The 24,275-nt window shown below is 38.4% G+C and overlaps 1 protein-coding gene across 2 annotated transcripts in view; it reads left to right on the forward strand.

Annotated features, from left to right (window-relative positions):
* Positions 1 to 23,985, forward strand: part of JMY (junction mediating and regulatory protein, p53 cofactor) — a 97,678-nt gene extending 73,693 nt beyond the window's left edge. Inside the window, exons 5-11 of one of the 2 annotated variants that reach the window (XM_029942487.1) lie at positions 5,617 to 5,782; positions 6,244 to 6,431; positions 9,732 to 9,818; positions 15,983 to 16,078; positions 17,255 to 17,852; positions 19,441 to 19,751; positions 23,642 to 23,985. In XM_029942487.1, coding sequence (XP_029798347.1) covers positions 5,617 to 5,782; positions 6,244 to 6,431; positions 9,732 to 9,818; positions 15,983 to 16,078; positions 17,255 to 17,852; positions 19,441 to 19,748 — 1,443 coding nt within the window. In that variant the 3' untranslated portion in view covers positions 19,749 to 19,751; positions 23,642 to 23,985. Of the gene's footprint in view, positions 1 to 5,616; positions 5,783 to 6,243; positions 6,432 to 9,731; positions 9,819 to 15,982; positions 16,079 to 17,254; positions 17,853 to 19,440; positions 19,816 to 23,641 lie in introns of those variants that run through there. The other variant, XM_029942486.1, reaches the window with a different exon arrangement.
* The last annotated feature ends 290 nt before the right edge of the window (positions 23,986 to 24,275 follow it).

Consider the following 24,275-nt stretch of genomic DNA (forward strand, 5'->3'; position numbering starts at 1 on the left):
GGGTTGTACAGGAAGGGCTGGGCTAAAATGGGTCCCTAGAGTCTAAGATAATTATCTGTGGGGTCATTTTCCCTGGGGCCACTCCATTATGTTAATGGTCTCCTTAATGTTCTGGATTGTGTTTGAATTCTTCAAAGGGTTTGGCAAACCTACCAGTCATTCTTGCCAAGTTTATTCTTGAGGATATATAATGTACACATCGTGTTTTTATGTATATCTATGATGCACTACACCAGTTTTATTAGCATTAATTTAAGGTGACCACATTACTCTTGAGAAACAGCAAATATGAATCATTAAGCCCATCTCAAACAAATGGTTTGCCATTGAAGATTTTATAATACAGCACCACTCTGTTATTTAAACTATAGGGAGACTTTTGTTGTTTAAAAAAATACAGTATATTGTGTCTTGGATTTTTTTTAGGAGAAAACTTCTCCCTGATATGATAATATAAAGTACTTTAAAAATTTAAATCATTTGCTTATTGGCTAATTATTTATCCAATTTATCCAGTTTAAAAACTATGTAGTAATGCTTGACATGAGTATAGTGCTGAACTTGTAAGTTAATTTTTTTTATTTTTTTAATATTTTTGAAAAACAAGGTGTGAGTTGGGGAGGAGCAGAGAGAGAGGGAGACACAGAATCTGAAGCAGGCTCCAGGCTCTGAACTGTCAGTACAGAGCCTGACATGGGGCTCAAACGCACAGATTGTGAAATCATGACCTGAGCCAAAGTTGGATGCTTAACCCACTGAGCCACCCAGGTGCCCATAAATTAATTCTTAAATATTATACCTACATAAGCAAAATTATATTTGACATTTAAATTCTTTAACTCCTTTAAATATGCTTTAGGAGTACATACTATTCCTTTTAATCTCTCTCTTTTATAAATGTTTCTGGATCTTGATTTTAGTCATTCTTACCCTTTTTAGGTCCCAGATTCCCGCCCTATTAAGAATTTGAAAGTTGGGGGGGTGGCTGTGTGCCTGGGTGGCTCAGTTGGTTGAACGTCTGACTGTTGATTTCTGTTGAGGTCATGATCACAGGGTAATGGGATTGAGCCCCTGTCGGGCTCTGCTCTGAACATGGAGCCAGCTTGCAATTCTCTCTCTCTTTCCCTTTGCCCTGCTCTCCCACTTGCATACATGTGTGCCCACCTGCTCTCTCTCTCTAAAATAAAAAAATAGAATTTGAAAGCTAGGAACTCTGTACTGAGAGAAATATGCATATATACACAGTTCTGCAGACAATTTTAACAGGTTGGCAAATCATCTGTATTTGAACCTTTGAAACCAGATTGCACCTGGTGTTCAAATTTTCCCATCAAAAACTCCTAAAAACATTGATGTCTCTTTGGCTCAATATTTGAAAGAACCCAGGGTGAGTTTAATTAGTCATAGCCACAGAACAAGACAAAAATACATATAACCACACAGGGTAAGAGTAATGTATATGTAGAGCATTATTAAAATAAGGATTTTAATGAAATAAGAGGATTCTGTAATTATTAATTGAAATATGAGATATCAAAATCAAGATGCTGGGATGAAACATCAGAAAATACAATCACATCTCGTTTAGTATGTTTCCTATTATCTTCTGGTTAACTATATTCTCTGCTTAATGGAATTAACCAGAAAACTCTTTGGAAATGATCCATGTTGAATGTTCTAAAAAGGTATCAGTGTGCTTTCTTGTCTTGGCAGAAAATTCTAACCATTCCCCATACATTTTTTTTTTTTTTTTTAGAAACTGACTTCTTGAGGCCCTCTCTATGAATCTACATAAACTGCCAGAATATTGACCTGAATATATACCAATACCGAGGCTACATCCTCACAACCCATGATTTTGGTTTTCTCCTAAAATCATACAGCTAAAATGTTTTTAAGGTTATATTGCCCCATATCCCTTTTCTTTAAAATCCCAAGTATTTCGGGGTGCCTGGGTGACTCAGTCAGTTGAGCATCTGACTTTGGCTCAGGTCATGATCTCACAGTTCATGGGTTTGAACCCCACAACAGGCTCTGTGCTGACAGCTCAGAGCCTGGAGCCTGTCTTCAGATTTTGTGTCTCCCTCTGTCTCTGATCCTCCCCTGCTCATGCTGTCTCTCTTTCTCTCTCAAAAGTAAATAAAACATTAAAAAAAAAAAACCCTCAGGTATTTATTGACCATTTACAGTATACCTTAGGAGACATAAGCTTATGGTCTAGACACTGCTATCTAGTAGAACCACCTACAGCAATGGATAGGTTTTATATTTGCACTTTCTAGTAGTATACCTACTACCCAGATATCTATTGAGCTCTTGAAAAGTGATTTATGTGACAGGAACAGAATTTTAATTAATCTATATTTAAATAGCCACATGCAGCTTCTGGCTACCATATTTGGATAGAATAATCATGTAGGTACTGATTCTGTAAAATTATTACTTACACAAACTTGGGTGAAGTACTTAACCGCTCTATAAAATATGATTAGTGGATACCTTTTAGGAAAGTTACATTGGTTAATGTATATAAGGTATTTAGCATAATGACTGGCGCATAGAGTAAGAACTTGGTAAATTTTAGACATGATTAATCTGTGAAAGGTATTATGCAAGTATCAAGGAAGGGAATACAAAGATGGAAAAAATCTAATTGCCATGCTTCAGACAGTTGCATTTCAAATAGATCTTATCAAAAAGTTTCAACAGCAAGAAGCTTTCGTGTGTTGGACACCGTCTGAACAGAACCAGGGCAACTAGAGTGCTGGTCCAGGCAGGGAAGCTGGGGTGTTTGTTTGCTTGTTTGTTTTTAACTTAATAACAAACACGTAGATAGTCTGTTCTGTATCTGCATGGTAGAAATGTCAAAGTCTTCAAGTACAAGTAGCTAGGTTCTACTCTAAAGTTTTAATTTATATTACTTATGATATTCTGTTTTGGTCATCTTAATTATATTTTGATATTGATTACAAAAAATAAATAGTAAAGTTTTAAATGTTTCCGGCCCTATCTTTAGTGTTTTATGTATAATCTCTTAAATCTCAAACAAATCCTTTGTGCTACAAGCCTATAAGCCAGCTCTGAAACCTCTAAGGCCAGATATGTTTTATTAGAATTCTGAGTTTTTCAGATTTTAGATTAGGACATAGAACTTCCAGACAAGTTGCTATTCCATTAATGAAACATACTTAAATTAAATGGAATGTCAGAATTCACATAATTTCTGATAGCTTCCTACAAAATGGATTACGAGATTAGGTTTTCTTCATTTTGTCAGTATTCTCCTCCATGAACCACTGTAATGGAACCCTTTGTGGTTTATTCCATATTTACTGTTGGTCACTCAAAATATTACCTAATGCAGCAGGATCATTGGCCTACAATTCATTAAATATTTAATGTAAACTTGGTTTATACAGTTTGTATATAAAACAAACAGTATATAACAGTTTGTGTTATATAGTTTGTTTATACTGTTTGTTATAAGTTTTTTTTAATTTAAAAAAATTTATTTTTTTTTTATTTTTGAGAGACAGAGAGAGACAGCGCAAGCAGGGGAGGGTCAGAGAGAGAGGGAGACACAGAATCTGAAGCAGGCTCCAGGCTCTGAGCTAGCTGTCAGCACAGAGCCCAACGTGGGGCTCGAACCCTCGAACCGTGAGATCATGACCTGAGCCGAAGCCGGACGCTTAACCAACTGAGCCACCCAGGCACTCCTGTTATAACAGTTATTAAAGAACACTGTACGTAATTAACCTGATTATTTTTAAGTGCATACCATTGCACATTTGGATCACAGGCTAAGTGTTACTTTGCAGTTTACAAGGAACTTGAGGGGCACCTGGGTGGCTAAGTTGGTTAAGCATCCAACTCTTGATTTCAACTCTGGTTATGATCTCACAGTTTATAGGATCAGTTTGTGGGATTGAACCCTGCACCGGGCTCTGCGCTGACAGCATGGAGCCTGTTTGGGTTTCATTCATTTATTCTCATTCTCTCCCTCTCTCTCTCTCTCTCTCTCTCTCTCTCCCCCTTTCTCAAAATAAATAAACCTTTAAATATTCTAGTCTTCAGATAAGACTTTGTTGCATATCTAAAATTTAAAGGAAAGGCTGGACTCTTGTATAATCTCTCTCTCTCTTTTATGGTTTATTTTTTGAAGAGAGTGAGTGGGGGAGGTGCAGAGACAGAGGGAACAGCGGATTTGAAGCGGGTTCTGCACTGACAGCAGAGAGCCAGCCAGCTCAGGACTTGACATCGCAAACCGTGAGATCATGACTTGAGCCAAAGGCAGACACTTAACTGAGCCATCCAGGTGCTCCTGGCTGGACTCCTGTCTAAACATACTCTTTCTGTGCTAAAATAATTCACCAACCTCACCAGACAGAAAGGAGCATTTTGCAATAATAAGAATTTACTGTCTTTGCTGCCAAACCTATCCCAGGAGTACCAGCCAGGTATCTCCTTGGTACTCCGGGAGCCCTAGGTCACCTCTCAAAGGAGTTCACAAACGTTTCCCTCCCTGTTCTCTGTTCTTCCTCCACCCCCTTTGGTAGTCATTCACTGCGATGCCACTTAAGGCCAGGGCCTCCTCCCCAGTGCTGCAGAGCACACTGATACCTGTGACCATATTCGCCTGGGGTTTCTAAGCATGAACATTTAAACTGCTAAAGTGGTAGCGCCGTATTCTTAGAAGAAATGTTCTGACGAGAATGCTTTACTCACTCACATGCCTGTCCTTCACAGACTCCAGAAAAGCCATTCTGTCAGCTCCTCCTCACAGCCATCTTTCTTGACAGACCCAAGTAGGAATCCATGGAAATACTGGGGTTGGGGACTAGTATCTGAAGCATACTTTGCTCATAGTTATTTCCTTCTGATGCTTGGCAAAATCTCCCTCTCTTCTGGACCAAAAACTAATCAATGAACCAAGCAAACTTCATGCGAGAACACTGACCACTTCATGACACATTCCTAGAAACCTTTGAATGTCCTCATAAGTTGGATGTAGGATCCTAACTGCATTTACATGAAGATACTAATAGTTGTCATTGTCAGTAGTTTGCAGGGATTTTCACACAATCATTTCTGTCCTGCTGTTCTGTTCATACCCACTCACCTTTTCCCCACTGACCAGATCCTCTATAGAAGCCAGCAAGGCTGTGTCAATGGACCAAAACACAGCTCTGGATGTGTAGGGTAACTAGACTTCTACTTGTAACTGAGTATGGCTGAATCTTACTTACATATCCTATTCTTTCATATATAATCTTGTATGTGGAAGGGATAACTGCATAGGTTAGTGCATCCACCTTTGTGAGGAAAAAACACTATGTCAGAATAATTAGAATAATAAATTATCCTAGATAGGAGCTGTGATAGAATAAATTTTAATTAAAATGTTATTTCTACCATGTTTGCCTGGTTATTTCCAACACTGTATGTTTTGATTGCTGCTTTTTTCTGTCTTTAAAAAAAACTTCACTTCTTATAGGTTTCTTTCTTGGAACAGTTGCTTCATGGATTTTTGCTTTATGATTAGTATTCATTTCTAATCCTAACTTCATTTATCTTTCTTGTCCCAAGCAATTAGAAATGTTCTTATTTTCAATACAGATGCAGAGTTTGCAAGGTGGCACAGAAGCAATAGCCCGATTGGATCAGTTAGAAGCTGATTATTATGACCTGCAACTTCAGTTGTATGAAGTACAGTTTGAAATCCTGAAGTGTGAAGAGTTACTCTTGACCGCACAACTGGAAAGCATCAAAAGACTTATATCGGGTATGGTTTGCATTCAACCACATAAACCCAGAAAACGACGAATACATAGGGGAAATACACATGGTCGTGGGCTGGTTCTCTGGTTGAGACTAAGACAGTCTTCATGTAAAACTTTTTAATGGAGCTCTAAACTCAAGTTACTTAGTAGACTCAGTAGCACAACCATGTTATTACCTTTGTAATATACTCATTTCTTCAGGTTGTTTTAGCCAGAAAAAATTTTCATTTTGGGGGATGATACTTAACAGGTGTGGAGCACATAACTGTGCCACACACTGCTGAGCACCTTGTATATATACTTACCCGAGAGGTGTGTTTCCTGATGATCGCTATTTCACAAAGAAGCTCAAGAGGTAATGGCTTTGCCTGAGGTCACAGAGCTAATAAGTGGCTTAGAGCTCTCTTCTGGCTCCATGAGTTCCTGCTCTTAACCACTTCCCCTCACTGCTGTTTTGTTACAGAAAAGAGAGATGAGGTGGTATATTATGACACTTATGAAAGCATGGAGGCCATGCTGGAGAAGGAAGAGCTGGCGGCATCTGTGCACTTACAGAGAGAAGAGCTGCAGAAACTTCAGCAGAAAGCACGCCAGCTGGAAGCCAGACGGGGCCGAGTTTCAGCCAAGAAAGCCTACCTCAGAAATAAGAAGGTATACTAGCTTAGGTTATTTATCAGTTGTGTAGCCTTAATTTTAAGACTTGTCATTAGTTATCACTTGATCCTTGACCCATATCTAATAATTGTAACCTGGTTTGTCACTAGCACTTGCCTGTTTTAGACCTAAGTGAGAGTTACCTCTTCTCAATGTCAGGCCATTCATTACTGAGTTTTCTGAGAACTGCCCTGTTAAACACATTAGAACAGCCAGTGATGATGTACTTTTTATGCCATGCACCCTGAAAGTGACTCTGCTAACGGACAGGGTTGCAGGATCCCATGTAACGCAGTTCCTGGCTCCTGATCATTTAAGGAGGCCAGTGCTGTACTTATAGTTATGTCTTGGTTCTGACTTCAGTCTTGAATGAATTTTATATATAAAAAATTTAATCCACATTCTACACTCTTTACTCTTATATTATCTAAATCTGAGGTAGGAAAGTTCACTCCTGGAGAATCTGCCTGTTTCCACCAGCAGCCTCAGACTTCCTGCAACCATCACATCACACAGGGTCAGGGGCCCTAAACGGGCTTTGCCCTTCCCTTGTACTCACCCCCAGCCCTCCCCCACCACCTGAGGTGGGAGAACTACAGGGGGTAAAAGGAGTGATAAAAGATGTCTGGAAACAGGAAAGTAGAAACACTAAGTCCTAAAAAGAAGGATAACGGGAAGATAACTATATGATATAAAAAAATGAAAATATGCCTTTCCATGTAACATCGGTCTAAATTCCTTGTCTGCATGTCAGCATATTCACAGTCTCAGGGTGTTTGGTTTACCCAGCGTAGGATTTCATACCAAGGGGAGTACTTGTGACTGTAAGTCATGCTCTGCCCTTCCTCTTGAAGAATTATGGTCTCTGGCTATCATGAGGACTTGAAGTCTACACTTTGATTAGATTTTTCTTACTTTTTAAAATTTTTTTAAAGAGTGATTAGGGGAGGAGCAGAGGGAGAGAAAGAATCTTAAGAAGGCTACATGCCTATTGCAGAGCCAGACTTGAGTCTCAGTCTCAAAGCTGTGAGATCATGACCTGAGCCAAAATCAAGTTGGATATTTAACTGACTGAGCCACCCAGGCACCACTGTGAATACACTTTTAAAGAAGAATATTCTTTATGCATTTTTATCTTCTTTAATGATATCAGTAGTCAAATGATTTAATATCCTTTTGCCTTAAGTTGAGAAAGCTCCAAAAATCAAACTCATACTGGAACATTCTCATACTGGATTTGGTGACAAACCCCAGAGCTGAGAGGAAGCTATTTGATAGTCTCTCTTACTTTGACTTGTCATATGTTTCACTGCAACAATGTTAGTCTTAGTCTTTTTTTTTTTTAATGTTTTTTATTTATTTTTGAGAGACAGAGACAGCATGAGTAGGGGAGGGTCAGAGAGAGAAGGAGACACAGAATGTGAAGCAGGCTCCAGGCTTTGGGCTGTCAGCACAAAGCTCGATGCGGGGCTTGGACACACAAACCGTGAGATCATGACCTGAGCTGAAGCCGGACCGGCTCAACCAACTGAGCCACCCAGGCACCCCTGTTAGTCTTAGTCTTATGGGGTGCACCTTCACACCTTGCTGGAATTACTGGGTAATGTATATGCAACGTACCATCTTTTTAAAAATCTGAAAATAAGACTATGGACCTCTATCCTCATTTTATAATCAAGGGAATCAATGCTACTGGTAGTTAAATCATCTGAGGAAAAGCAGCTAATATGGGGCAAAGGTAGGATGCTATCTTAGGTCTGAGTGACATAAAGCCTGAGTCATTGTATCCCTGTATCTTGTTACTTATATATAATATTACCTTTGTTATCCCCTGGAGTCTGCCCCCAAACAGGTTAATTTCACCATTCTTACTGGTTAGATGACAGAATCAACCCAGTGTGGGTGAAAAATACAATACAGTTGCTTTCAGGGCACCTGGGTGGCTCAGTTGGTTAAGCGTCCAACTTTGGTTCAGGTCATGATCTCACGGTTCATGGGTTGGAGCCCCACGTCAGGCTCTGTGCTGACAGCTCAGAGCCTGGAGCCTGCTTCAGATTCTGTGTCTCCCTCTCTGTCTACCCCTCCCACACTCATACTCTGTTTCTCTCTGTCTCAATAATAAATTAAAACATAAAAAAAATTTAAAAAAAAACAGTTGCTTTAAACTGTAGTTCGCCGGCTTAAAAAATCATTCATTATATCACTTTGAGAGTGTTGGAAACCAATGACCACCTTTTTACCTATAGGACTTCTTCAGGAAGACCCAGGGAAAATGAAGACTTAACATGGTGCTACTAAAAAGTTTCCAGATAATGGTGCATTGTTTCCTAGTTTATTGTTATGGTTTTATTTATTTTGAGAGAGAGAAAGAGAGAGCGTGCTAGCAGGTGAGGAACGGAGAGAGAATCTGAAGATGTGGGGCTCAATCTCAAGAACCATGCGAGGTCATGACCAGAGCCAAAATCAAGAGTTGGATGCTTAACTGAATGAGCTACCAGGCTCCCCTCTTTCTTTTTTAAATCTTTATTTACTTTGAGAGAGACCATGTGCAGGGGAGGGGTGGGGAGAATCCCAAGCAGGCTCTGCTCTTCAGCACAGAGACTGATGTGGGGATTGATCCCACCTACCATGAGATCATGACTTGAGCCAATGTGACAATTTGGATGCTTAACTGGACAGTCTCTTTTCGTTCTTAATTCTCTAATCATAAGATAGAGATTTCATGATACTATTTAAAGCACTCCATGCAAATTCTGATTCTTAAACAGCAGAGTTTAAGAGAATACAGACTTTAAGCCAAAAGTTGTAAATCCTTATTTTGCCCAGCATAGTTTAAAAACTGCAATAAAAGGTGCCTTGCTGGCTCAGGGGATTAAAGCATGCGACTCTTGATCTTGGGGTTGAGTTTGAGCCACACTTGTGTAGAGATTACCTAAAAACAATAAAATCTACAATAAGACTTAGAATCTTTTGGTCACAGACTTCAGAACTAAAAAAGACCTGGGACTATCTAAGGACACCGTCTTCCAATCTGTCTTGCCCCATCTCTCCCCCTAAAGAGAGAGGGAGAGGTTTTTTTGTTTGTTTGTTTGTTTGTTTGTTTGTTTTAAAGATCCTGATGATTTGGCTCATGTTGCTTCAGTATGCCAGATGAGCAATCAGAGGTGGCTTATTACTTGGTGTTTTCCTCTGTAGATATATGTTAAGATTAAAAAAATTAAACCCAATGAAATAAGCCCTGGTATGGTGTTTTGAGTCTTTCAGGTTTCACTTAAAGTACATCTTATGTATTTATAGGAAATTTGTATTGCAAAACACAATGAAAAGTTCCAACAACGCCTTCGGAGTGAAGATGAATACAAGACTCATCACACAGTACAACTAGTAAGTTTGGACTCAGGGATACTTAGAACAAAACTGATTTTTTACATGTCTCACAGTGGATAAAATATAGAGAATAAGAAAATACAAATAACTAGATATTCGCATTAATTCCATATATATGTATGTACATAGGCAGTTCAGTACATATGCATACACCCACACACACACATTATTAAGAGCGTTTTAGACATGCTGAGTAGAAGATAACAGTTCCCATATACCTCCACACACTCACAGCTTTCCCTACCAACCACAGAGTAGTACATTTGTTACAGTCAGTGAACCAACATGGATACATTGTTACCACCAAAAAGTCCATAGTTTACGTTAGAGGTCATTCTTCCTGCTGTATGTTCTATTGTTTTTGACAACTGTGTAATGATAAGAATTTTCCATTGTAATATGATACAAAATATTTTTACTGCTCTCAAAATGTCCTGTGTTCCATCTTGTCATCTCCCTTTCTCTTCACACCACTGGCAACCACTGATCTTTTTTACTGTCTCCAGTTTTGCCTTCTCCAGAATGTTTAATTGGAACCCTACAGGATGTAGCCTTTTTAGATGGGTTTACCTTATTTAAAATTTGTTTTATGTAGGCTCCAAACCCAGTGTAGGCCTTGAACTCAGGGCTGGAAATGAAGAGGCACAGCTGAATTAACTGAGCCAGCCAGGTGACTCCAGTACCACAATTTATCAATTCGCCCACTGAGACATGTTGGTGGTTCCCAAGTTTTGACAGTTATGAATAAAGGTGATTTAAACATCGATACAGGCTTTTGTGTGCACATAAGTTTTCATCTTTTGGGTAAATACTGAGGAGCACTATTGCTGAATCATAGCGTTATCAGTTTATTTAATTTTGTAGGAAACTGCCAAACTGTCTTCCACAGTGGCTGTGCCATTTTGCATTGCTTCCAGCAATGAATGAGAGAGTTCCTATTGCTCCACATCCCTACCAGCATTTGGTATTGTCACTGCTTTCTATTTTAGCCATTAATAGGCGTGTGGTATGTGATGGTTATTTTAGTTTGCAGTTTCCTAGTGGCATATGATACTGAGCGTCTTTTCATAATGCTTCTTTGTCATCTGTCTTCTTTGCTGAGGTTATGTACAGATCTTTTGCTCAGTTTTTAATTAGGCTGTTTTCTCATTGTTGAGTTTTAAGGACTCTTTGTATATTTGGGACTTTGCAAGTATTTTCTTCCAATTTCTGGCTTGTGTTTTCATTCTTTTAACATCTCGTATAGGACAGAGGATTTTAATTTTAATGTTAATGTAGTCCAACTTGTCAGTTTTTTCTTTCATGAGTTATACTTTTGGTCCTGTATCTAAAAAGTCCTCACCAAACCCAAGGTCTTCTGTATTTCCTCCTGTGTTATGTCACCAGAGCTTTACAGTTTTACATGTTACATTTAGGTCTGTGATCTGTTTTGAATTAATGTACATGAAAGGGTATAAAGTCTGTAGCTAAATTTTTTTAATGTGAATGTCTAGTAGTTCCAACACACTTTGTTTAAAAAGCTGTCATCTCTGTTCGTTGGATTGCCTTTGCTCCTTTTTAAAAGATCAGTTGATTGAATTTGTTTGAGTCTCTTTTGCTCTGTGTTCTGTTATCTTAGAATCAGCTTGTCAATATCCAGAAAATAAGCAACTGAAATTTTGATTAGGATTATGTCAAATCTATAGGTCAGGTTTGGGAATAATTGATACTTTTCACAGTATTGAGACTTCCTATCTGTAGAAAAGGAATAGCTCCCCAAATATTTTAGATCTTTGATTTCTTGGGGTTTTTTTAAATGTCTTTATTTTATTTTGAGAGAGAGAGAGTGAGCAGGGGAGGGACAAAGAGGGAGACCCTGAATCTGAAGCAAGCTCAAGGCTCTGAGCTGTCAGCACAGAGCCCGACGTGAGGCTCGAACCCACAGACAGTGAGATCATGACCTGAGCTGAAGTCGAATCCTTAACCTACTGAGCTACCAAGGTGCCCCTAGATCTTTGATTTCTTTAAGTTTTGTAGTTTGCCTTATTTAGGTCTTACATATATTTTATTAGATTTATACCTAAATTATTAGATTTAAGCCTAAATCCTTTTTGATGGTAACAGAAATAATTTTTAATATCAAACTCTAGCTGTCCTGGCTGGTATATTAGAAAGCAGTTGACTTGTATATTGTCAACGTTGTATCCTGCAACCTGTAGCTACCATTTGTCACCACACAACACTATTACAGTACTGTGGACAGTATTCCCTGTGCTGTACCTTTTATCCCCATGAGTTATTCATGTCGTAACAGATGCCTGTACCTCCCATTGCCCTTCACCCCTTTTGCCCACCCACTCACCTCCCTCCCCTCTGGAAACCACCAGTTTCTAGTTTGTTATTTGTATTAATGGGTCTTTTTATGCCTTTTTTGTTTGTTTTTTAAATTCCACACTATAATTGAAATCATAACCTCTAGGTCCATGTTACTACAGATGGTAAAATCTTAATCTTTTTTTAAGTATTTTTTATAGCATTTATTCATTTTTGAGAGACAGAGACAGAGCATGAATGGGTGAGGGGCAGAGAGAGTGGGAGAACAGAATATGAAGCAGGCGGGGGGAAAGACAGGGTCAGAGAAACCCAAGCAGGCTCTGCACTACAGCATAGAACCCTGTGTGGGCTTGAACTCTCGAACCATGAGATCATGACCTGAGCCAAAATTGGATGTTCAATCGACTGAGTCGCCAGGCACCCTGGGATATTTCTATTTTTAGTTTTTTGGGGAACCTCCATATTATTTTCCACAATGACTGCACCATTTTACAGTCCCACCAATAGTATAGAAGGGTTCCTTTTCTCCACATCCTTGTCACCACTTGTTATTTCTTGTCTTTTTTATTCTAGCCGTTCTGACAGGTGTGAGGCAATATGTCATTGTGGTTTTGGTTTGTATTTCCCTGATGATTAGTGACATTGAGCATGTTTTCATGTGTCTGTTGGCCATTTGCACGTACTCTGCCCATTTTTAAAGCAGATTATTATTCTATTCTTTGGTGTTAAGTTGTAGAAGTTCTTTATATATTTTGGATATTAACTCCTTATTGGAAATACCATTTGCAAGTACATTCTTCCATTCAGTAGGATGCCTCTTCTTTTGATGGTTGTGCCAGAAGTTTTTGTATTGGCATAGCCCCAATCATTTATTTTTGCTTTTGTTTCCTTTGCCTTAGGAGACCAATGTAGAAAAGTGTTGCTAAGACCAGTGTCCAAGAGATTACTGCCTGTGCTGTCTCCTGAAAACTATCCTCCTTTTCCCTCCCCCTCCTCCAGTAGCATCAGTTTCTTCCTTGATGCTTGGCAGGCAAACCTCACCACCACTTACACATCCCTGTTGCTCTTGTAGGGTTAATATAGGGCCTGACTGACAGATAAATAGTAAGCATTTCATAGAAGATTGGAATTTCCTTCCCACTATATTACTCTCTTAAATGGTATATTTTTAAAGATTTTGAGAGAGAGAGTCCAAGTAGGGGAGGAGCAGAGAGGGAAAGAGAATGCCAAGCAGATTTGCACTGTCAGCAGAGTCTGGTGCAGGACTCGATCCCATGAACTTGCGAGTTCATGAGATGAGCCGAAATCAGGAGTCAGACACCTAACTGACTGAGGGAACCAGGTGCTTCTCTCTTAGATGGTATTTTAACATGCTATCTTTTTTACTCTGTGATTTTAAAGTTTTCTTGCTTTTTACTTTATTTTATAATGTTGTCCTATTAGCTAAACAAGGTGAATTTTTTCATAATTATCTTGCTGTTTTAAAAAAAAATTCTACATCTCCTTACTGCTACTTTAAAAATCCTTGTATTATGAGGTTTTTTTTTTTTTAATTTTTTTAAACGTTTATTTATTTTTGAGAGACAGGGGCAGAGAGAGGAGGAGACACAGAATTCAAAGCAGGCTCCAGGCTCCAAGCTGTTAGCACAGAGCCTGATGCGTGGCTCGAACTCATGAACCGCGAGATCATGACCTGAGCTGAAGTCGAACGCTCAACTGACTGAGCCACCCAGCTGTTCCTATGAGCAGTTCTAATGAGTGGCTTGCGAAAATGCTTCTCAACCATTCCTTTGTTTTTTTAAAAGAAACCTTATTGTGTTTATAAAGAGACCTACATCATCATTATGGAGGATTAAATCAAGTCAGGAAAAAGTCAGAAGAAGAATATCAGTACCAAAATAGATTATCATAACTTTTCTATTCCTGAGTTTATTTTGATTTATTTTGGAGTTAACTTTCATGAAGGTACTATTTCAGGAACGCTTCATGGTTACTATACCATCTTCTGGCATCTTTGGGGAATGCCTGTCTATGTCCTTTCTAAGTAAGAAACGGTTTGTGTAGGTCACAGTGTCATATTTTCTTTCTCTCAAACTTTTGGAGACATTATACACTTTTTGTAGCATTGAATGTTTCTGTGGAGATGCCGGAGGTCTCCCCTCCCTCTACCCACCTTCTGCCTGAATATTCAGTCTTTTCTTTATTGTGGAAGGCTAGTGACTTTACCAGGTGATCAGTGTGCAACAGAGTTTGCTGAAACACGATGTTCACTTCCTGCCTGAAGATTCAAGTCATTCTTTAGATTTCAATATAATCATCCACGACAGATGAAGCAGTAAATCTTACTAGAAGTCATCCAGAGGAAAGCTGGTGGGAATGAAGAGAAAACAGAGTAAGAGAATAATGGAAGACTGAATTTGAATAGGATGAATGGGAAGAGAGACAAGTTAATGACACACTATAGACCACTGTCCTCTGCACACAAAATTAACTGGCCTTGTAGGATGTATCTTCAAGTTTTTAAAACAAAGCAGGAATTAAAACTATAACCTGTTTGCATTAGCTCGATAGCCTTTTATTTAATATTCTGCAAAATGAGATTTCATTAGATTTAGTTTAGTTAATGCAGCAGTATAATTTTTTTCTCATATAGTTAAGATCACTGTTCTGTTTGGTGTACCGTATAGTGATTCACCAGTTTTTTAGTTTACTCAGTGCTCATCGTGATAAATATACTCTTAATCCCCGTCACCTATTTCATCTACCACCCCCACCTCCACTCTAATAACCATCTGTTCTCTGTAGTTAAGAGTCTTTCTTGATTTTTTTCCCTTTGCCCATTTTTTAAATTTCTTCAATTCCAAAGATGAATGGTATCATATGGTATTTGTCTTTCTCTGAGTTTTTCACTTTGCATTATACTCTGTAGCTTCACCCATGTTGTTGCAGATGATAAGTTTTCATTATTTTTATGCCTGAATAATACTCCTTTGCATGTATATATAACACATCTTCCTTATCCATTAATGGACACTTGGGCCGCTTTTATAATGTGGTTATTATAAATAATACTGCAATAAACAAAAGGGTGGATACATCTTTTTGAATTAATGTTTTTGTATTCTTCCTGGCAAAATTCCTAGTAGTAGAATTAATTATTGGACAATACACTAGTTCTATTTTTAATTAAATTTTTTTTTATATTAGGGAAAATGTGGAAGCAGGCAGAGGAGCTGAAACTAAGAGTCGGATGCTCATTGGACTGAGCATCCAGGAGTCCCTGCTTTTAAGTTTTTGAGGTGCCTCCATAGTGTTTTCCACAGATGCTGCCCTAGTTAGCATTAACATGGGAAAATTTTTAAATTTTTGTGCAGATAACTTCCAACTTTAAGGGGTAATAATTGAACCAATTGATTCATATATAATGCGAGAGATACTTTTTCTAACTGCTGGTTATGCTGGATGTGGAGTATCTAAATTCCTGGTTGCTGATTTTCTCTTAAGGTCAGTTATTTAGTTTAGCAGAATATAGCAGCTTACAAGTATCTTACACTTACATTATTTAAGACACAACCCCAAAGGAACATTTTTTAATTCAGAGAAGATTTGATTTCATTTGAGTAAACATCTTTAATTGTGGGTAAATACAAAAATGAAACAGTATTGTTTTTGTCAGCATATCATTCTGGAGTTTAAAATTACGATTTCCATTTAAAACTGGTAGTTTCATGTCATATACATTGAGTTAGCCATTTTATTTACTGGGAGAGCTCCCCCTTTCCCCCTATTAATAATAATAAAAATGAATGGGACACATAATGATGGAATTACTATTAATTTTTTATCAGAAGAGAGAAAAATTACATGATGAAGAAGAAAGAAAAAGTGCCTGGGTTAGCCAAGAGAGACAAAGAACACTGGATAGACTACGAACTTTTAAACAGGTAATAGAAGTATGGCCAATCTGTTGTTTTTCATTGCTTTTTAAACAGAACTTCATAAACACCCCTATTAGAAGATTATGAGAAAAACTTGGTTTTCCCTTTTATTATTTAGAAAATAAAAGTATTTTAAACTAATGCTTGATGATAGGGCTTTCTTCCAGTTGTATCCAGAATTAGTATTCTTGTGCCATTGGCCTGGCACTTTAGTAGTGTAGGAGGAGTGGTCAGGGCCTCTGGTGAACCGGAATTCTCCTTGAGTTTTATAACATTAGTTCACAACTGACTATCCATTCCGGCATGAACTTGTTAACAGTACCACATTCAGTAACATGGCGGTAATCTATGGCAGTGACCCGTGGCAGAATTGAGGATGGATCACCTTACATCAGAAATGGTTTGGCAGTTGTTCTGAGTGCTCAGGAGTCTTACTTCCATTTTCTGTGCTGAGGTATCACCTTATAGGTGAAGGAAGCTTTTGATGAAATCTTCCTAGTATTATAGTGAAGAGTGTATGGGGGTTGTGGATAGTATAAACCTTGTGTTAAGTAAATGTTGTTCACCAAATCCATTAATGCTAGGTTTTATTATAGTAAAAGGATGAGAATTGTGTATATTTGTACTTGAAAAATTTTGTTCCCTCTCCTTCCATCATAAAGTGTACATATTGTTTTTAGTTTTTTATATGCCCAGAAACTTTTTAAAAAGATTAATTTTTTAATTTGTAAGCATTTGAAAATATACATAAGAAACTAATAGTTCCATAGCTTTGTATATACTAATAGCATTTATGTAAAAAAATTTTTTTTAATGTTTAATGTTGAGAGAGAAACAGTGCAAACAGGGGAGGGACAGAGAGAGAGGGAGACACAGAATTTAAGTAGGCTTAAGGCTCCTAGGTGTCAGAACAGAGCCAGGAGCAGGGCTCGAACTCACAGACCACGAGATCATGGTGGCCTCAAGATCTGAGCCAAAGTCAGATGCTTAACCTACTGGGCCACCCAAGTGCATCAATAGCTTTTAAGATTGATATTTTATATTGCTATTATTTTTCCTCTTAAGTTAGTAATTTCAGTCATTAAAGATCTTTTTTTGAATAGTTGACTTCTTAAACAGATAAGAAGGAACAGGGCCTTGATAAAGGAATTTGACTAGTTATAATTACTTCTCATTTTGTAGAGGTACCCTGGCCAAGTTATACTTAAATCAACCAGATTGCGACTGGCTCATGCAAGAAGGAGAAGCACAGCCAGTCCTGTGCCCTGTGATGACCAGTGTGACTCTCCGCCAGGACCGCTACAGGTAGAAGAGAAAAAGGGAAAGGTAGAAGAAGGAATAGGCAAGCTTGGGTCATCACAGAACACAGAAGCCCAAAGTCTCGCACAACTTGAAGATACTTCATTAGCACAACTTGAAGCCACTTCATTACCTCTCAGTGGTGTTACCTCTGAATTGCCTCCCCCTGTTTCTCTTCCACTTTTGAATAACATTGACCTTGAACCAGGTTCTGTTACCATAGACCCAGTCCCCCCACCTCTTCCTCCAACACCGCCTCCCCCACCACCTCCTCCCCCTCCCCCACCGCCACCACCTCTGCCTGTTGCTAAAGACAGCTCCCCAGAGACACTGGAGGAAGGTCTGCCTAGAACAGAGGTAAACGAGAAGAGGATCCCCAAGTCTGCAAGTGCCCCCTCAGCGCATCTCTTTGACAGCAGCCAGCTGGTCAGTGCCAGGAAAAAGCTCAAAAAGATTGCTGAAGGCTTGCAGAGGAGGAGAGGTAAGTTAAAAAGATATTTTTGATCTGTTGAGTAAAGTAAGGCATTATCAAAGGACCTTTTATTTCATAGGACCCAACAAAGCCTAAAGCATTATTTTGGACATTATTTGATAGCAAATAGGTTTTCTAGGCCACAGCCAGGCGGAATTCTACCAACCACATCAACAAATGTGCAGACACAAATGTGTACCTTCTTGAGCTCTTCAGGATGTTTTAAAAATTATAATCTGAAGTGATACTTGATCTATCTGGTAATACATAGTAAGTGGCTCCTTTTGTGTTAAAAAGAAAATCTGAGTTTATTTTTTTATTATAATTTGTTAAATGTTTATTTTTGAGAGAAACTGTGCATGTACACAAGCAGGGGAGGGGCAGAGAGAGAAAAATCCCAAGCAGCCTCTGTGCTGTCAACATGGAGCCTGATGGGGGCTCGATCTCACCAACCATGAGATCACAACTTGAGTCAAAATCAAGATGCTTAACCAACTGAGCCACCCACATGCCCCAAAAATCTAATTTTAAACCTAGGAAATAAAAGAACAGTATTCAAACCAGAAAAAGACAAACAGTTGGACAGGGCTGTCACACTACGATGGGATTCGCAGGACCGTGCAATGTTTGGTCATGTATTTATTCAGGGCCATGATATACTCTTTGTATAAAAAAGCAAGGTAGGATAAAGAGTAACCTGCACAATTTATTGCATGTCCAATATACCTGAAGCTTTTTTTTTTTTTTTAAAGAATAGAGAATAATCCCAGTCCTCAGCTTTCATTGGGAGAACATTATATTAAACAATTTGCCTATTACATTTTACTTTGAGAGGTCAGTAAAATATTTCTTACCATAACTGGAGTAGAATTTCATATGTAAAACAACTAAATGGTAAAAGAGAATGATGACCATAGTGGGAGCACCTGGATGGCTTAGTCGGTAGAGCATGTGACTCTTGATCTCAATGTCATGCATTTGAGCCCCACATTGGAGGTAGAGTTTACTTACCAAAAAAAAAAAAAGAATCTTTAAATTAAAAAAAAAAAGTGTATCAAAACATAGTTCTTTAAAATTGCATTTGTCACTCAAATTGCTCTCTGAATTTAGATTGTACTGACTCCTTTGGGAGTCTTACCCATGGAATTCCTAAAGACCACCTTTCAGCTCGCAATCTATTTACTTCTTTCACATGGGAAATGCTAGAAATAATAATTTGGAAGTTGAGTCTGGCTTGTGTGTGTGGGAGACAGTGGGGAGGGGCAGAGAGAGAGGGAGATGTAGAATCCAAAGCAGGTTCCAGGTTCTGAGCTGTCAGCAAAGAGCCTGACTCGGGTCCTGGACTCATGAACTGTGAGATCATGACCTGAGTCGAAGTTGGACGCTTAACCAACTAAGCCATCTAGGCACGCCCAGCTTGTGTGTTTTAAAACAAGCATTATTGGTGTCCCATGAGTTATTGGCAAGCCTGTCCATGGTTCATGGTCCATTTTGTTTTCAGTGTCCTTGGCTATTGTGATAGCCCTAAAGTCTAGAGGTTACCACTTTGACTCTTATTGTGATCCTCACTGTAATTCTTCTCTTTCCTTTTGTAAAGTGAGCTCACCCATGGATGAGGTGCTAGCTTCCTTGAAGCGTGGTAGTTTTCATCTGAAAAAGGTTGAACAGCGAACTCTGCCTCCTTTTCCTGATGAAGATGATAGTAATAATATCTTGGCACAAATAAGGAAGGGGGTGAAATTGAAGAAGGTACAGAAGGAAGTTTTGAGAGAATCCTTCACACTTCTGCCTGATACAGACCCTCTAACACGGAGCATCCATGAAGCTCTTAGAAGAATCAAAGAAGCGTCCCCTGAGTCAGAGGATGAAGAGGAAGTTTTACCCTGCACAGACTGGGAAAACTAGCAAGTAAATGGTCTTCATTTCTTTAGTAGCATTCACTAAAAGTGGATGATGAGTCTGTTATTTTTTATTGATGAGGTTTATTTATCATATATAGTTCACCTATAGCATCAACCATAGATCTATAAACTTCCAGTTTTGTGTAGTTTCTAGAAACCTAACAAACAGTAAAGCACTTTTCAGAGATACTGGTATGTAAATTCCAGGTTCATATCCTGGTCATTAAAATTTCTACAGTACAGCTCAAAATAGTCTGATTCCAGTAAAGTGACAGTCTTATTCTTATTTAAAAAACAAAAAACAAAAGGTCTTTCTTTCCTAACTTAAGTATTCCGGCTACAATCTGTTATGTATATTGAATTTTGATTTCTTCTTTTAATTTTTAAAAAATGTTCATTTTTGAGAGACACAGAATATGAGCAAGGGAGGGGCTGAGTGAGAGGGAGACACAGAATCCCAAGGAGGCTCCAGTCTCTGAGATGTCAGCACAGAGCCCAACACGGGCTCAGACTCCCAAACCATAAGATCATGACCTGAGCCAAAGTCAAACACCCGACGTACTGATCCACCCAGGTGCCCCCTTGAATTTTGATAATCTTCTTAGCGGCCCAGAAAGGAATTATCTGAGATCTTTCTGGGAAAATTATTTCATTGTCTGGTTACTTAGCTTTCTAAGCCTTTAAAATTAAGGTTTATCATTTTAAGGCTTATCATAGCTACTGCATTTTCCAGATAAAATTGCAGCTCACTGTAATAAGTATATGCATATCTTACTGAGCACATCTGTGGTATTGGTCACATGTTGGACATTCTCCTAAAGTTATAGTTGTTACTCTACCACATTTTAGTAAGCTAATTTCATAGTACTGTGGCATAAATTCTGGTGAAAATAGTAAGATAACATATGCTATAAATAGTATCTAGAGAATTGATAGTAGTCATAACTGAAATTATAATTGCAAATTGTAATGCAACTATGCAGATATATTCTGTTAAGCATCTTAATTGCTTTCTTGATGGACTGTGTTTCTGTGGGCTTCACACATTCATCAAGCCAGGAAAGACTCCTAGTCCTGGAGAGGGAACAGGTAATAATAATAAACTTAGTAGTTAGCACAGTGATTCTAAAACATGCCTGATGGTAAGAATTACCTGGGAGCTTACTAAAAATGCAGAGTCCTGGCTTTCACTCTGATGCATTCTGAGTAGATCCGAGGTATATGCAAGCATATATGTGGATTTTGAAGACTTCATACAGAAAAGGTAAACTGTGTCATTTCTTTTTTTTATTCATTACATGCTGAATGACACTGTTTTGGATATATCAAATAAAATACTACTAAAAGCAGTCTTGTTCCGTTTGGGCATGGGTCCCTCAGGAAAATTTAGATGCTCCTGTTGTATACTCCCGTCCGCACCTCTCCCCTCCAGCAACTGCTCTGTCAGCAGCTCTAACAACACAGGGGTGAAGAATCCCGTTCCTCTCAATAAGTGGGTGTGCTTCAGACAACAACTGATAGCACCAATGTTCTGCCATGGGTATTGGACTGTTGGTATCCTTTTTCCCTGTTATTTATAAAGGCCCTAATTATCATTTTGTATGATTCAGTATTTTGGGATCCCAAAATAATTCCAAACCATTTATGCTCAACATATGTACACTGTGCTTTTAGAAGATCACAGATACATTATTGTGTAGACTCAGTGTGTGAACATGTCTAGAGACTCAGGGTGCCTGACCAGTCTTTTTCACACTGGATAGTTGTAGATTCTCTCCCAGTTGGCAGTGCTTGTTACCTATTGCTTTGTCTCCTACTTAGGGCTTCGCAGTGAGCTGCTGAGCCTATGCCTAGAACTGCTATCTTAGCACTGACTGGTTAACCCCACAGTTGGGCCTTCACATAATGAGTGTTTAGTCCTGCAGCTGCCTACAGTGGCCCAGTCGGGGTATGTGACCCACCAGCTGTTGTTCAGGTCAGCCCATCATCTCTGTTTTCTCCCATCTCACCACGTCCTACCCAAGGCATAGACATCACAGCAGCATTTCATATATTCCAGTGCCTGCATGGTGATTTATAGCTTTGGGCTGCTAATTTACCCTTATAGCAGATGTTAAGAATATGCCGAGGATGAATAGCACTTTGAAAATTGCCTAAAAATTCTTTTTTTTGGTTGATTGTTTATGACTGTTGCATGTGTTAGCATGTTAAGAGAAACCATGAAATGACCCCAGAAAACATATGAGCTCAGATATCTGAGCTCTGACATATCCTAGACCAGAAGCGAGCCATAGACTAGTTGTAATCCCCACCAGTTTGATCAGGTCACAATAAAGGAGCTATTCTCACTGCCTTGTGTTTTGGTCTTAGGAAATCATTTTTAAAGACAACTTTTAGATGGTTTCTCTACAGATGGCTAAAAAGGCTATACTTTGTATTTCCCATTACTAATCAGTTTCTTGTAGATTTTAAATATTTTTTGAAAGTTCATTTTTCAGAGAGAGAGAGCAGGGGAGAGGTAGAGAGACAGGGAGATGGAGAATCAATCCTGAACAGGCTCCACACTGTCAATGCAGTGCCCAATGGCAGGGCTCGAACTCACAAACTAAGATTATGACTTGAGCTGAAACCAAGAGTCGGACGCTTAACTGGTCAAGCCACCCAGATGCAGCCACCTGGAGCTTGTTCGGATTTTGTGTCTCCCTCTCTCTCTCTCAAAAATAAATAAAACATTAAAAGATTAAAAAAATAAAACTTCTTGGCATAGCCAGAGGTAATAGCGTCTTTGAAGGAAATTTCTGAACATAAGGAAATACATATCTAGGCTTTTTATTTTCTAATTTGTTTTCTGTGGGTTCCTTCATAAAGCTATGAAGTAAGTAACTATGAGGATACTATCTGATACAAATACAGTACGAGGGACGGATGGAATTCAGATAGTTCTCAAAGTCACATTAAAAAGATAAAAAGAAACACGTGAGGTTGATTTCACCAATACTTGTTTTATATGATGTATCCAAAATCATGTTTCAGTGTTATACTATAAAAAATTCACCAGGTGTAGGTCACATTGTTTTGTACTGAATTTTCAAAATCCAGTGTGTATTTTACACTTATTAGTAGCACATCTCAATTTGGATGCTACGTATTCAGTGGTGAGAGTTGAAATGTCCTACCAAAACAATAAAATTATATTTAATGAACAAATATTTTATGCTGCTTCAGATTTTAATTTAAATCACATTCATTTTGTCAGACTAGCCACATTTCAAGCTCTCAAAAGCCACATGTAGCTACAGTATTAAATAACATAGAACTAATAACGCATGTCTGCTTTATCTGACAAGCAGGCCTTTCATATAAGCACTCCTGTCATGTATACGCCCTGGATCTCAAACACGACTATTCTGAACCTATAAAGTCCTGCCACAGCATCCTTTTAAAGACCAGTACTAATCCTGTCCTCTAAATGCCAATATAACAAAATGTACTTTCTAGTGAATTTTTTAAAAACCATTTAATGATTCTTAGTCCACTGGCAGTTGAGGCCAATATTTTAGATTGTATTTTCCTTTTTACTATTGAGTTTTAACATAAAATGTTAAATACAAGTGAATCTACCATACAACCTTATATGCGATAAAATCCATGTTCAAATTATTTTTTCATTTTTGCTTTACAAACAAATGTGTTTTTTTTTTTTAAGTGTTTCCTGTATACTATCTCTACAAATGGGTGTTTATAAGAAGAAACCATCAGTGGTCATCCGGATATTGTGGAAGTTGTGTGGGAACATTATTTATATACACACACACACACACACACACACACACACACACACACACTGTACTGAATAAGTCATCATGTTTTAATACACTGTATTTTGTTTATAAACAGGTGACTCAACAGAAAGAAAAATACAGTTGAAGATCGGTTCTTACTGTTTTGGAAAACAAAATTTTAAACACGCAATTTCCCAATTGGATTTCATTAGACGCAAAGTGTATTGGCTCAGTGGTGTGAAAAAATGGAGGCACAGTTGGCAAGTTACTGCCTTTCCAGTCATTCCAGTAGTTGGTGGTGAACATGAGTTTTAGTTGTGCAGTGCTCCTGATGCATTGAAGAGAAGGCCTTCTGGAGATGCCTGGGTTTTACTTTTAAACCACCTTTCCCTCCTGTCCACCCATTTACATCCTTGTAGTGGCCAATAAACCTAGGGGTCACTCTGAGTTGGAAGAACACTGGGTTGACAGAGATCTACTGTGAGCTGTATTGAGTCTGCTTTGAAATCTTCTGTAAGTGCACTGAATAGTCCTCTGCTTGAAAAGACAGAGCTTCTTGCAGATCAGCTTGTATAAGTAGTGCAACACTCTAAAAAAGAAGTTTATCATGATAGCTGTAGGACAGAAATTGGAAAGAATCCGATGGAAATGCACTGAAAATTTTCACATTTTAAAGATGTTCAACATCTGAAAAGATAACATAACCACGGAGATACATTTAATGTGTTTACCACAGCGTGATACATTTA

The sequence above is a fragment of the Suricata suricatta genome, chromosome 6, assembly GCF_006229205.1.
Source record: "Suricata suricatta isolate VVHF042 chromosome 6, meerkat_22Aug2017_6uvM2_HiC, whole genome shotgun sequence".
NCBI lineage: Eukaryota > Metazoa > Chordata > Mammalia > Carnivora > Herpestidae > Suricata > Suricata suricatta.